Source organism: Harpia harpyja, chromosome 17, assembly GCF_026419915.1.
Source record: "Harpia harpyja isolate bHarHar1 chromosome 17, bHarHar1 primary haplotype, whole genome shotgun sequence".
NCBI lineage: Eukaryota > Metazoa > Chordata > Aves > Accipitriformes > Accipitridae > Harpia > Harpia harpyja.
In genome coordinates, this window is record NC_068956.1 from 20,359,794 (window position 1) to 20,375,783 (window position 15,990).

The window sequence follows — 15,990 nt, forward strand, 5'->3', positions numbered from 1 at the left end:
GAGTGCAGTTGAGGAGCACAGCACCATGGCTGGCAGCAGGGCTTCACCAGGGACCACCCCACACCTGGCAAACAGCATCTGGGGCAGCTGAGAGGCCGCATCACCCAGGAGGCTTGTGGGGACAGGGCAGGGCTGCGGTCAGGCAGGGACGTCAATCTGCAGAGCGGGATGAGGCCCTGTGAGGGGAACCAGGGTCAGACACGGCTCCGGGACGGCTGCAGGGCCCTGGGGACGTCAGCCTGCAGGTGGGGCCGGGCTTGGCGGGGCCCACGGCCAGCCAGGCAGGGCTGCGGGGAGATGGAGACCAACGTATCACTGAGGCAGGGACTGATGGCTGCAGGCTGGGCTGCAATGTTGTCCTGGGCCATGGGCAGGGTGGGGGGAGCCCTTGGGAGGGGGCGGGTCAGGGCCTGTTGGTGCCCTTAGGGCCCTGGCCCTGAGAAGAAGCCACCCCTGTGCTGGTACGGGCTGGGACCGGCTGCTGGGAGCAGCTCCGAGGGAATGGCCCTGGGGGTCCCGGTGGGGACGTGGGCCATCAGCGAGTCCTGGCAGCAATGACGGCCAACGGCAGCCTGGGCTGTATGAACAGGGGCGGAGCCAGAGGCCGAGGGGAGTCATTATCCCCCTCCACTCAGTACTTGTTAGATCACACCTAGGTACTGCATCCAGCTTTGGGCTTCCCAGTAAAAGACATCAATAAACTGGGTCAAATTTAGGGGAGGCCACTGACGTGATGGGGCTGGAGCACTGGCCCTGTGAGGAGAGGCTGGGGGAGCTGGACTTGTTCAGCCTGGAGCAGAGATGGCTTCAGGGAGGGGATGGACCTTACAGAAGCCCCCCGTGACCCTGGGGAGATCATTGAGGAGATGGCGCAGGACAGAAGGACGAGAGACAACTGGCACAAGTTGACAGAAGAGAGTCAGCCTGTAACACATTTCCTCCATGAGGACAGTCCTGCAGTGGCACAGGCTGCCCAGTCTCCATCCTCAGAGATTTTTCAAGCACCAACTGGATGAAGCCTTGAGCAGCCAGGCCTGACCTCAGAGCCGACCCTGCTGTGAGCAGGAGGTTGGACCAGAGACCTCCAGAGGTCCCTCCCAGCCTGAGCTACCCTGTGATGAAACCATGAGATTTCTGTCCCTTCTTTCAAATACTACTGAGATATTAAAAAGGTCAAAGGTCATCTGGGGACACAAGTGCCCTAATGGGTAGACAGAGATCCAGAGAGAAACACCACCTTAACTCATAAACCATGCTTCCTCTGAAACCAGGCTGACGGACTGTGTCACTGAACTCAGGTACCACATATACTGGCTGTAGTAATTAAGGTTGAAAGACCGGTGAGTCTCATACACCGTCACACTGCACGGGGCAGCCAGGCTCCGCTCAGGCCTAATTCCAGCTGAAGCCATTTTCACGTGGAGCTCATCACCTTGTAAAACTACTCATCAAATACTACGCTTGGCTCCTACGTGGAGTATTGGCTCCTCAAGGCAAGTTGTAGGCATATGGCTCGCTAAGGGGTTAACATGTCTACTGTAAAGATACTACTGCTGATGGAAAACTGTTTGTGTAGCAGAGACTCATCAGCTGGCAGGAAAGGAGAAGGCAGCAGTAAGCACATCGCCAAGGCAGCACATCCCTCCTCTGGCGTGACGGCTGCCGACAGCTGTGTGATGGACTGAGGCTGGGTGCCCCGTTTTAAAACTATGGCACCGTTTGCCATCAGCATCCTGGCAACAATAGTAAGATGCTGGATTTTATTTTTTTTAAATAAACTGTCTATGGCATTCACAGTAAGTGAAAAATAAACACAGTACCAAGACATTTTTTCATTTGAATGCAGAATTTATTTCAAACAAATAATTTTAAATATGAAAATCCTATAAATTACGAACATTTATAGAATATACTTTTGCCAAAGAAAAAGCTTGGAAGAGCAAAGGTGTCAAAATCCAGCTCTGCTAAACTGAATGGAGCTGATTGCTATTCAAAGGGTATTTCTCCCTATGTTTTCATGCAGTTGTCTGTTTTGCAGACTACCATTATTCAGTGTAAATATTAGTTTACAGATCCTCAATAGGCTGCAGTCTTCCACAACTGATTTATGACCAAAAGCAGTTTTTACTTGCTTACATTAAATCAAGCCACCTAATTTCCTGTACGTACATAGCACAGCAAATGAAAAAAATTATGCCAGCAAGGGGAGAACTTAATCCAACTTCTTGAACAGGTAGAAAATATTTACAAATAAAAATGTTCTAAACCATCCACTTCTAGTCAAGAAAAACTGTACGACCATTTACTTCCCTTGTAAACATTTATTTTATTACTCTTTACCTTATGTAGGCTGGTATTCCCAATTTTTGGATTAACATATTTTGCAGAAATGTACAGCAGCAGAAATTCCTGATACTCAACTGGTTTTATTGTCTTACTCTACAGCATCCTGTACATATAGAATAGAGCCATTTACAGAAAAACATAATTTCTCCTTAGAATACCCCATTTTACAGGATAGCAATTATACAGTAGTCATTTCCTTCCAGCATTGCATATGTCAACGTATGTTTATATCCTTCCAATTCAGGCATGTCATAGAGATCAAGTCTGACTATAAATACTATATTAGTCCTTCTATGTACAACAAAAGACAAATTACCCCAGTATAAAGTAATAACACTTATATATCGGTACAGATTTGAACTACAGACCCACTTCTTTAACGAAGTTTACAGTATAAAAAAATAAGGAATCCAGTTACCTACTACAGTATTTTTATCTTTTAGTTTCTTGTGGAGTAGTCAGTAATACAAGCATTGCTTGTTTTGTGTAAAATATATTATTTTAAAATACCAGTATACTGTCCTTCCAGTTACAAAAATATAATTATGTTCTACAGAAATTTTATTGAATTAAAAAGTGTATAAAAATATGGATCATCATTTTAGACCATATGTGAAATTAGAAATAAAGTAGAAGTGAATGTATCATTATTTAAAAATACTATCTTCTGGCTCAGTGAGCCACTTCTGATTTTGCATAAGAAGAAATCAAAGCTTAGTTAGAAATTTAATGGCCAGGGACGAGTTTTGGCTACTGACTAATAATACTACATTATTAGTGTGGCTGAAGAAGAGCCACTAGAAAGCGTTTACAGCCGTTCAGTTCAAAGGATAAAAAGTACCGTGATGACAGTGAGAATGGTTGAAAAATACCAAAAAAGGATGGTAATTTAGCAAAAGGCAAAGAGGATTTCTTACTGGTTTTATTTACTTCGTATGTACAAACCCACCAGTCTGTACGGCGCAGTTGTGACCCAGCCAAGTGCCCTCTTGGGCCGCCTCGGGTGGTGCTGCCCTGAAGGAGCCCAGCGACTGCAGGTGCCTCACCCCGAGACCAGCCAAGCACAGGGGCAGCAGGAGAACGTAGGGATGTAACAAGTTGTATTGGTTATGGTTGTCTTCCCGCTATTAGGGCAACTTAGGATTCAACCTATGAGGTTTATATAGGAAATAAATAGGGTAAATCTTTTTACATTTTGCATGGGTTAAAGTGTCAGATTGCTAATCCAAATTAACCCGTTCCTAAATCAAAGGCAGAAATCTGGCTGTTCATCTCAATTTTAGCCAAAGCTGTGCCGGTTATTAATTTCCCATGTCTGAAAAGCAGATTTCCATGCTCAGCTGTGTTTCTTAACATCCTCAGGAATTTCAGTGAGTTTTCCAGTGCTGTGCCCTTTGCCGAGCTGTTTCCCAGGCACTAGCAGCACTTCTGCAACTCACATTGCTCACTGCTCTTGCAATGCTGAGGAGAAAAATCCTGGTGTGGAATCTGCCTCAACTGCATAGCAGAACAAACGCCACCAGAGACATTACTGCTACACTTCCCAGGAATGCAGAAAAAGAACATTCATACACAATATGCTGTAAAATGCTGAACAGGTTTCGTTTTGTGGGGTGTTTGTTGGGTGGGATGGATTGGCATTATCATGCTTGATCTGGTAAATGAGGAAAACTGGAGAAACAGCAATTTATGAGCAAAGTAACCTCTAGGTTTTCTGTTAAGGCTTGTAAGAAAAAGTAGCTCAAGCCAGAATTTATCCATTCCGGCACTGCGTAGCTGGCAGGAGCCTAAGCCACTGCTTGCTGACTCAGAGGAAAGCCATCTCTGGAGTTATACTGCCCGAAGCTCCACAGTTGTTTACCTTCTATTATTTTGGGAAGGCATTTTTTAACATTCTTTTTCCCTGCTAGGAGAAACAAGTATGTGGCTTCACCATTGTTAAGACAAAAGTCAAATGCTCAAGCTAACACGACATACTAACTTCTTTAAAATTAATGAAGTTGTACCAATTTATAGCAGCACAAGAACTGGCTCGAAGTATTTTAGGTGTTTTTGCCTGCCCAGAAACTACTGAGCTATCCTGCCGTCTTAGTACCATGGGCCCTTCATAGCTCCGATTCTTTATCTATCTCATCTAGGTAGTATTCATCATCGGTAGTGGTATCACTGTCTGAGTCCGAATAAGCTGCTGGGTCTTCCCGATAGATATCAGTCGGCTCTCGGGGGGATGAAGCAGCCGATGACATTTTGCTCTCAGCAGAACTTGAGCTCAAAAGCTCAGCCCTTTTTATAGAAGGGGTCTCTCTATCTCTGAGAGCACCAGGGTTATTAAGAAGACAAGGTCTCCATAATCGCCCTTCTGTGAGTGACCTCTTGATATTTTCCAGGAAAGCCAACTGTTGTTCTTTGCCAAATATACCAAATTCAACCGAAGGATACATCAAATTCCTAGCGCTGTAACATTTTTCATCGTCCGATGCCCAGTTTTCATTTTCATCACAAGACAACAGCTCTGAGTAAGATTTAAATCTCCTCCCATGTATACCATCTTTTGTTAGAATATTGCTTCCCAAGGCGAAGGTCTCACAGGAATCTCGAGCACAAATACTCTCAGAAAGGTGACGCTCACGCTGACTTTTGGCATGACTCTTGCGCAACTGATGGCTATGCAAGTTAGCATTTTTTAAGCTAGCAGACTGACAGGTATTTTGACACCGACCAAGCACTGTCCAGGAAGTCAAGTTTTGTTCTGGACATGTGTCTGCCTGCAAGCAGCTATTTACATATGTGTTTGAGTTTTTGTCAGTTAGAAGTGGCAAGGATGGACTGCAGGCACGACTGCTAGCTCTTCTTTTCTCATCATCCAGTGGGTCTGATGTAGTAGCACTGGGGGAGATGGGCTGGCTTTTGCTTTCTAACCTGAGATCAGATGTTTGGGAATTCTTATTTCTTGTGGTTACCGTTTTATCTGGAAATAGGGTTGTAAGACTTGGCATATTTTCCACTTTCACCGCAGTTTTTCTGGGACTGGTGGCTTCCTTCTGGGTGTACGAGCTTGTAAAACACTTCCAATTGCTATTAACAAGGAAAGAAGGATCATTCCGATTTTCAGTCTTCTTATTCTCAGCTGTTCTTGGTCTTGGCGTATTCTTGTCAGGGTCCAGACTGTGATTCTGATTTTCATTGTCCAACTGCAGGAATGGCTGATGGGGATCTATTGAAATCAATGAGTCAAGGGACACGTTGACCTCCAAAGAAGTGGCACTTCCGTTGTTCTGTGAAAATATGTTACTTATATGCGGTTTGGGGGGTAAATTTTTACTTGAAAATTTTCGACTTGTTTTGTAAACAGCTGCAAGTTTATTTTTAATTGAAGGTCTGTTTTTCCTTTTTTCTATATCTTTGACTTTGTCTCTTGTGCAGTCAGAGAGAAGCTTGTTCTCATCTTCTGCACCCTCTGTTCTCTTCTGATCTTGTGTAACCCTGAGGACTTTATCTTTACAGTTAATGTTCAGGCTGCCTTCACTGTACCTCTCTGATTCCTGAAAACCACTATTATCTTTACCCATCCGAGTACTCTGTGAGTTTTGCTCTTTTTTAATTTTTGATTTCTTTAATTCATCTGTATCTGTGCTAACCACTTCATCTAGCTGAAGTAATGGATCAGCACTGGAAACTGTGCTTACCTCAGATGCTTTGTTCTGAGACTCTGAAAGCACTTTGCTACAAGAGTTTAAATAATTTGCATTTTTTCTTGAACTGTCAGCCCTTAATTGCAGTCCACTACATTTATTATTATACAGAGGGGTGGTTTGGTGTAGGAAGTTTACTCTCTGTTTGACTTCGGTACTATCCCTGTACGTGTCTTCCGCAGGAGGAAGTGGCACATCAGCACATTCTGTGTTACTGTTCCTTCCAAGGGAACTCTTCTCTTCTGGGTGGAGGAGTAAACTGTTCAGATTTTTATTGGTGTTCACTTTAAGGGGCTGACGGCAGTTTTCAGAGTTTCCCTTCTGTATAATATTTTTATTTGTTGAAGTAGAATACAAAGGATTCTCTAAACGTCTGCCTGGCTTGGGAAGGGTTGATAAAGTGGACATCAGCGGTGTGGCTGTTTGTAAAATGTCCTTCTTTTCTTTTAGACATATTTCTGTATTTTGGCTGCTTGAAGCATCAGACATGGCCTTACCTGACTTAGCCACTATTGCAGTGGATTGTGGACCACCAAAAGAAATTTCTTTTGTCACCATGTCTGAAAGCACATTTTCTGCTAATGAAAGATCTGCTGAACCATCTTTCCCACTAGGTACCATACTCACTGACTTTGAAGTACATATCTTCTCAGAGCTAGGAGATAAGTGGGAATTCTCTTCTTCACTATCAGCAGCAGTTCCTAAGTTCTGAGGTGTGACCAGAGCGGAAGATGCTTCGTCAGATGAATATGAAGGCACCTCTTTTTCCAAAGTACTGGGGAAAAAAACATTTGCTAAACTCACATGACCTTCATTTTTCTTGTTTTGTATTCTTGGTGACTGAGCATTTTCTTTGGGACAAGGTAAATCTGCATCCTCTGAATTATCTCTAAAGAGGTTACAAAATGTTCTTGAATGCCTTCGTGGTAATGTGTAATAAATTGAAACTAGTTCATGATACTTGACATGATCTTCATCAACACAAACTGTAAATGTGCTTGTAGTTTTATATTTCTGCAAAAAATTTCCCCTCTCCTTACAATCTGAAACCACAGAGGATTCTCTTCTGCTTAGATGTTTACATCTGTCTGTCAGTTCAACTGATGTACTACTACTTACTGAATCATTAGGACTTTTGGTTAAAGGACTGGGGTAATCTTTGTTACTTGTAGCAGCATTTAATGATGCTGATGTTAAAAAGGAATGTTTTGAGTCTAAACAAGACACATCTCTTTTCTTAGAACAAAAGGCATCAGCTCTACATGGAGTTTCAGACCTTAAACAATCGTATGTTGTTCTACTTTCTCTAGGTAAAGAGATGGGCGTATCTGACATAATACTACCAGCAATGCTAGCTGATTTTCTAGGCAAAGTGTAATAAATAACAAGCGGGTCAGGAGATTTAAGGCTGTTTCTGCTAGGGGAGCCAGTAATGCTGCAGCTGCTGGTATGTCTCAGCAAGCTGTCTTGCTTGTGAAGCCTTTCAATACAAGGTGAATTACTCCTTATTTTTCCGCTTTCTTTTTCTAGGCAAAAATAACTTAAACTATGTTCAGAGGTCTTGGGGTCTCCATCAAAGCTATGCATATAAATATTTCCAGAATTTCCATTTTGTGGAGAACTAGTAGTGAATTGTCCATTAGAGTCCTTAGTAACTAAAGTGCTTGTATTTTGCAGTGTTTTCTGTGAAATCTTTTTGTTAACACCTATTCTGCTCACTTGAGCTGTTTTTCCACCTTCTCCTTGAGATTCAGTAACTGTGCAATTTACTGAAGAACTAGTTAGCGTTCCTAAACATTTAGAAATGTGTTTATAAGAAAGTGCTTGTGGAGAACTTTGTGAGGAGCTAGATGAACATTCAGGAGGACAGGACAACATGCCTTGGCAGTTTGCTAATTTTTCAGTGGATGGAGCAGAAGCAACATTCAGCAGTGAGGACTGCCTCTTTGGAGTAGCTTGGTTAATGGCTTCTGCACTCTGATTATCCTGTTTAATGCTCTCTCTTTTTGCTGCGTAATGCAGATTATGTTCCTGTTCCTTCTCACTTGGAAGGAAAGGTTCCTTCCTGCTCTCATCAGCTGGCAAAATACAGGGAGGCTGACTAAACACACTGTTGGGTGGGCAATTGTTTTCCTTCATTTGTACATTTCTTTTATCACCATTTGATGTATACATTTTTGCAGTATCTCCTCTGGCAGTGATTTGGGTTTGTCTCTTTGATCTCGTGTTAAAGAGAGATGCATCACTTTGCAACATGGCAGAAGCAAGGCTATTAGAGGGAAAACTCTGGGTGTTGATGTAGTTTGTATCTGCTTGTTGAGAAACTGACTGTAACGGCAAGTCTTCACCTGGCAGTTTCATACCTGCAACCTTTTCTAGTTGTGTAAAGTCTGCCTTAGTATTTCTTTGGGTAACGATGACTGAATTCCTGTTCAGTCCTATAGGTTTTGTTTGGTCCTCTGAATTAGGAAAGACTGACTCATCAGTTCTGATACTAGACGAAGAAACTGAAGAGTTACAACTTAGCCAAGGCTGACAGCCCTCAGTGACTTCTGAAAAAGTTCTATTTGCACTTCTTGTTATCCTTTTGATATTCGTATTTTCTGGAGAATACATGTGAAAATCATTCTGCAGGTGCCGTGAACCACACTTGGCATTCTTTGTATGTGCCCACTGCTGGTCATTTAAATTAGCCATAATCACTTCAAAGCTGGCATCAGGGGAAATAAACGCTTCATCACTGTAGTACTGAGGAATATCAGCCCAAGAAGGATAGCTGTCTTTTCTTCCATAAGAATTTTTTTCATTTGCATACAACTTACCATGAGAAGAAATGTCTCTATAGTAGGATCTAGAGAGATTATTTTCTGATTTGTATAAAGGATAATTTTCCCAATTATCAAGGGACAATGGAGAAGTAGCTTTGTCAGGGCAACTAACTCTACTAAAGCAATTACTGCTTGAAATAGATCTTCTGTAGTGGTGTTTTGAGTGGTAACATGAGTATTTCTTGGTTTCTTGCAAAGAACTAGGATATCTACCATGGTCCGTAGCATGAAACTCCGTCAGTGATTGGGTTCTAAACATTTTTTCTTGAGTTGATGTTTGTCCAGGAGAGTCTGTTGTGTTGTTCCATACAATAGAAGACAGAGGAATTCTCTTTGGGTTCTGTCGACCAAACCTTGGTAAAAAACCATTGTTGCTCTCCCTTGTGAACGGATATTGTAAACTAGATGCTGATAGCTGGTCAGAAGATACTAATGATGGACATCTCTGAAGGGAACATACAGAGTAACTTCTGCCAGCAGTATCCCTGTTCATACAACTCTTGTGCCTAAATCCGCTGTTCTGTGTTATGGAAGGAGGATATAAGCTACCTTCTGAAGACCGTCCAAAAGAAACGGAAGACATCCTGCTGCTTAGCAGACAAGAATTTCCATCGACTGGATCACCATATTTGTAATCTTCTTGAAAGGCTGTCTGGTGCCAGTTTATATATGCACTGTGTAATTTCCTTGGTCTGATGAAAATCTTGTGTTCATCTTTGGCTCTTATTGTTCTCAGTCCATCTGGGAAAAATGTGCTAGGCATGTCACTCCAGTCATTTCTGTGTTGCCCCCTACTAACAGTCTGCCTCTTTAAAGTAGGGAATCCACTACTGTATTGGACATTTGATGCATTGCTAGTAGAAACTGTCCTGTCCAATGGGTCTTGGGCTTGTTCCTGGGCCAGCTGGTCATCCAGATCATTTAGAACTGCACAGGAAAAAAAAGGTACTTGGTTTTGTTTTAATTATCTTCTGACTATTTATGTTAAAAAGTTTAATGTACTACATTAATAATCAGAACTGGTTTTGAAAGGAGCCAGCTTCTCAGCATTCAAAACCCTTCCCAAACCACACATTCTTCCTCCACAGGACCTTTCAGCGGTCACCCATTATGACTACAAGAAAAAGAATGCGCTGCTCCATGACTGATCTTAAAACTGTTCTTTATGTAAATGTTAGTCTTTATGTTATTTAAAAGAAAAACAAAACAATTTGAAGTCTGAATTCTTACTCACACACTACATATGTGTGTGTGCGTAAACTTTCCAAACCTAGTTTGTAAGCAAAAAATCCCTGAAAACAATTCACTAAGCAAACATGGACCTTTCTGTGTGTTCACAAAGCACAATTATGATGTAACTGTAAGAAGACACAGAATCCTGCAAACCATCAAACAAGCATATTCAGTAGTCTGGCATGTCCACCGTTTGTTTCTTTCAGAAAAGAAGTTCTCCACTAAACTGTAGCTTATTACTTTAAAATGAGCACCGAAAAATGGTATTTTCTGTATAAAAAAGGCTAATAGTTAGGAACTCATGATTCATTCTAGCAACAAAGCTGTATTTATATATGTAGACAGTCTCATGAACTGGAATTAAACACTATACACCTCAGTTAACCAAGATATTCAGCCATAAGACTAAGTGACAGCAATGTATTTAAAGTATTTTTATTGGCAAAAAATATCATGCCTTTGCTAATTGTATTCTTTTTGTATTTTGAAAATAGCACACATTAGATATAAACACAAATGGATATGGCTGTTCTGTTACAGCATTTCCTAATCCATTTAAATAAAAAAGACTGACTGATCAGTCATTACAGATCTGTGCTAATAGTACAGAATCATTAAAAAAGCATTGCTAGGTATGTATAGTTGCAATAAAAAAGTTGATACAAAAGTACTAAAATTTTAAATTTTTCTAAGTTTCTCTTCAGCACAAAAGAGAGAATACTGCTGAGAGAGTCAGTTTAGAACACGAAAAAAGACGAATTGTTTCTGAGTCTTCCATTTGGAGGACATCAGCCAAGCTACGTACAGTTTTTCTCTGTCAGTGGGCAAGTGTGCACAGTTATGACTGACACCCAAAAGCAGTGACAGGCATGTGAGTTTCAGAAGAACCACAGCCCACCATGCAGTGCTCTCCCCTTCCAGCACTGCAGACTCACCCACTGCTTCCTGATCATGCTTTCAATCTGTGATCTCTTGTAATTTAGGGTGGTAAAAAGTAATATTCATGGACATTTTTTTGCACAGATCTGAGAAAGTTTATGGAAGAACACCTTGGTATTCCCATAGGCTGGGTCTGATCTTGCCTCGCTTCCCAGCAGTAAGGAGGAGGAAAAAAAAAAAAAAAGACCAGCAACTTTTGACTGGTGCTATAAAGGCTCCCTGAAAGCTAACTGAATGCCATAATGCCTGTTGCTTCCATGATCTGAGGCTTTACAATTCATAAAACCAGGCCCAGTAATTCATCATTATCAAAATTCTGCATGCAGGAAACTGGGATGAAATTCTTCTTGCATAACTGTTATGTCTGCATCTAAAGGATGCAATATGGGCTCCTGTCACAATCAGCAGAGCGAAAGGTACGCTTTTAAGGTGTGATTCTTCTGAACTGGATCTGTATGAGATGAAATGCACTCTAAGAGTGTCCGGTGACACATCTTGAAGTCAATGTCAGAGTAGACATTCTGCTGTCAGACGAAGCCAGCAAAAAGTAGCCACTATGCTAGAAAGTAATGTGCCATATCTTTACAGCCTATGCTTTCGCAGAAAATTCTCTGAAGCCAGTCACCACAGTCACTTCTGGTAACAATAATATCAGAACAAAGTAAAGACACACACTTACCACTGAAAACCTCCTTCTCTAGCTGTTCATTCCATTCCTGTGTACTTTTCTCCATCATTTCATTTTGGTTTGCATCAAAAGAATGACTACTTGTTTCAGTTGACATTGGGGAATGACACATTTCAGCCTGTTAAAAATTGTAAGGCAACATGATTTTAGGTGTAAATGTGGGTTCAAATCACGTTTCACATGTTACATCACAAATCATGTCACAAGTCACAGAGGTCAGTAAACTCTTTGTGGGTCCATTAAATACTGTATTATTAAAATATACAACTGAGGATTGTAAAGTTGCATGCATTTTAGAGACTTCTACATACGTATTAAGGAGATTTGCTCATCTTGTTCTCATACTGTAGTATGTTTTGGATACATGAGTTATAATGACCTTATAATAAGGGGCATAGTTTACTTATTTTTTCGATATGCATACTTATTGCATGGTATCTCTTAATTTAGTTTTCCCTAATCACTTCTTCCTTGACCAGCACATTTTAGAATTCACACACTGACCTCCCAATAGAGATTTAATAATTTAACACCATAGTCAACTTTCATATTGCAAGACAGCACTTTAGGGGGCTGTGATAAATTACCTTAGCAGTGAGGAAAATGTCATTCTATTCCCCATCTGAGTTTAGTTTACATGTTAAGCTGGAGAGGTTCCTGTCCCATCCATATTTCTCTCAGCTCACAGTCTCAGACAGTAGAAGTGCAGAAAACTGCTGAACTGCTGACTTATTTTAGCTGAGACTCTTCCTCCTTTTTTTAATGAAACCCCTTACTACTTGTTAGTTCTCAATATTCGTAATATTTTGCTTGTCTAGCTATAATAGTCCATTTATATAATTGGCAGCATTCTCTGATATGATCTTTGTTCAGTCATGTATTAATACAGATTATCCCTTTGTTTTTGAAATATGAGAGAAGGGAGGTGGCCAATTTACCTCCTCTATACCTTTAATTATATACTGTATAGTTTCTAGTCCCCTCTGTGGTTATACCACACAACTGAAGAGGAGGAAAGACATGTTAGTAATACAGGCCAATAAAGTAATTAAAGTAGCAAATATCACCCTTGGAGGAAATCTGTTTATTTCAACAGCGTGCACTTAAATTACATCAGAAATAAATCTGTCGTTTCATCCTTAAACTGAGCTTGTGCTTATAAAATGCAACATTCAGCCAAAAAATAACTTCCTACTGTCAAAATTTACATTTACATGGTAATTCTGCACATGGAAATGTTGCAGGAGAGGCTCTAGCTTACTGCCTGCCCAAGTCAGCTCCTCTTTTTCACCCTTGTACAAATGAAAAGAAACAAAGTAAATACACTAGATTATTTATTCAGTGTGAGTTTTGACCTATTTGCAGGTTGGTTACAGTTGCCAAAACATGTGAGGGTTTTGGCCTAGGAAATTATCCCTGCAATTATTACCTCATTAGGAGAAAACCGAAACCTGATCAGAGCTAGACTTGGGGCTTAGCTAGGAAAGCTTTGGACTTGTATAGTTAACAGGGCAAGCTCATTCTACTGCATTCAACAGGTTCACAATACAGACATTTCACTCAGTGTTTAAAACAAGAACAGCAAGAACACTATTTAAACAGGCATTATATCAACAGCCTAAACAAAGGAGACCAGTTTTTGAAAAATCTGTGGTTTAAACATTGCTGACAATAACGTTGATAAGCTACTTACCGTTGCCATTTCTTCCGCTTTCGAAGATGAGCTAGCAGAATTGTCATATCTGTAGACAGAAGGATTTAAATGTTGGCTTTGGAAAGAAACATGATGTAATTTTACCAGGTAGTAAATATCCAGCATTTTCTCTTTAACAACTATTGAGAAGCATCTGAAAATAAGACTGCTCTATGAAGAATCCATCCTCCCCTCCCCAAAAATCCTGCCAACAACAAAATGCTGGGGAAATATACCATTCATTTTGGCCTTGTCAGCTTGCAAATGTTGTAGCTGCACAGCCAAGAATGAACTCAACCTAGTGATATCTCAATGTCTGGAACAGCCATAAAGTAATTGTTTCAATCCAGCATTACGACAAGATGGTATTACTTCTTTTTCCAAACAACAATAATTTAGTAGGTACTACAAATAGCTGAAGTTAACTACTTGTAAATCTGTAAGTGGTTTGCATCTGCAATTCTATTGTTTTTCTCCTCCATTTCAACCTGCTCAGACACAGAGCTGTGCTCTGCCCCTGCGAAGGAGAGACAGACAGCAGATTATTCTTGGTGTGAACTTTGGGACTTGCTGCTACTCACCCAAAACAGCCTTTATTTACCAGTTTTTAACATATGGTAGAAGGCTCGTCTGCTTTCCTAAGCTATATAGGACTGCAAGGGCTTGGCAGAGAACTGGCTAGAGCGTCTGTGAGTAATGCAGTGGTTAGAACAAGTCGAGAAGCCCTGAACATAAAAGGTATTCTGTTCTATGGATGACTTGCAGACATACAAATACAAAATAAACTAAAGAAACAAGAACAGGACTTGACTTCACTGAGTCTATTCGAGTCTGCAGATCCTTATTTTAGAACTAAGCAAACCCAGTCCCTTCAGAAGCCCTGATGGAAATGTTGCTCAGCTTGTGGTTATTGCCAGTTCTTCCTTGGCTCAGAAACTGTTTTTTCCCAGGAAGTTAATTCTTGAGGGAAAGTGAAGTAGGGAAAGACAGTTCTGCTCAGTCCTGTTTGTCTCAAAGTCTTTTTGAATGACCTTGTTCTTAGGCTCTTAGAACCTTCTTGTGCTCAGGTAGACTATTTTATTGTGCTTCAACAGCAAGTATAAACCGGCTCGTTGGCAGGTTCTTTGTGGCCCAGCCTTTCCTCCTGAAGTGCTTTGTCATTTGTTTGCAATGTGCTTGCAGGCAGGGAAGAACAGTTGAAAGGTGCAATTTGTTTTTGCTTCTGTAATTGTGAACTGTAAAACCAGGATTCCTCTCTGACATGGGGTCCAAGTGAAACAAAAGGAAACAAGCCTGTTGACCTCAGTGGGCTTAGGATCTGGCCAGACAATCTGAATCCAAAATTCCTAATTTTTCCTTGTAGCACTGAATATGAACAGCCATTAATTCAGTGGGTTACCGCTCCCTGTGAATGAAGTTTACTGAACCAGGACTCAGAGACGTATGTAGCTCTTCCTTTAAACTAAAATAATGTTGAATGTTTTAATGCTTCTACAACAAATTAGAAATGAAACTTACGTTTCAGAGTTTTTACAATGATTTCCTGAAAACCAAGTTCAATGAAATCCTGTGGCTTAGCGAGTCACCTTAATTTTAACTACATGCATAACAAAAATGTAAAAGCTTTGTTAGAAGCTCTCCTCTTCAGCTTTACTGTGCAAAGCTGCTCTACGGTTCTCCCCACTTGGTGCTGTGCTTAATGTTGTGTTAATTGCTCCTTGCAATGAAGCTACATGAAGTTGACATGTTAGTTAGAAAAGTCTTCTGATAGTCTAGGCAAAAATTAAATTTTCATTTGCACCTCTGGCACTATTCTAAATTCCTCCATCTCTTTGTTGTCACTGTTCTTTCAGAAATAACTGGTCATTGCATCCTGCTTTATCTTCCTCCCTGCCAACTTATACAGACAAGTTTATTTTAATCTTTTCCCTATGCCAATCCTTCCACTTCTCAAACTGCCTCATTATTTTTTCTTAACTCTTTTAAGTTTTTCAGCATTTCAAAATTAAAGTTTTGCTTACTTCCAGAGAAATATTGCTTAATTTTAGGAAAAAGTGATTCAGTTTCTTTTTTGGTTAAGGATATTGAGCAATGTTTACATTGTTTTGCACACGCATGCACGCACACATATACACATACTTGTAAACATTATCTATTATTCATAAACAGAAAAGAAGTTAAATTATTGCTCAAGTTCAGAAATATTTGCCATCAGAAAAATACTACTCACTGTGGAAACCAAGAAGTTACATTTTATACTTTTTCACTTATATATATATATGTATCCTTTTTATGACAACCAAATGTAAGATTAAAAGTAAAAGATGGCTCTACTTACTACTATCACTACTGGTAACAACAATATAAATCCATGAATTAAAATCTGCTGCGAATTAGTATTTTCACTGAGGCACCTGTCTTCCCCAGGCCATCTCCGAGTTGCCTAATGTCAGAGTGTAATCCGTTTTCTTCTATACTATTCTTATCAGTACTACATAAGAAGCCAGCTAAGCAACAAACACGTAACTTAAATACGCTGAAAACACAATTAAACAGCATTTCTTTTCCAGT

General features: G+C 40.5%; 1 protein-coding gene across 3 annotated transcripts in view; it reads right to left on the bottom strand.

The window, feature by feature from the left end:
* Positions 1–1,849: 1,849 nt before the first annotated feature.
* EXPH5 (exophilin 5) overlaps positions 1,850–15,990 on the bottom strand; it is a 38,138-nt gene continuing 23,997 nt past the window's right edge. For all 3 annotated transcript variants that reach the window (XM_052813076.1, XM_052813077.1, XM_052813078.1), the window contains 3 exons: positions 13,420–13,468; positions 11,718–11,844; positions 1,850–9,793 (listed from right to left, as the gene is read on the bottom strand). In XM_052813076.1, the coding sequence (XP_052669036.1) occupies positions 4,452–9,793; positions 11,718–11,844; positions 13,420–13,468 (5,518 nt within the window). In that variant the 3' untranslated portion in view covers positions 1,850–4,451. The remainder of the gene's footprint in view (positions 9,794–11,717; positions 11,845–13,419; positions 13,469–15,990) is intronic.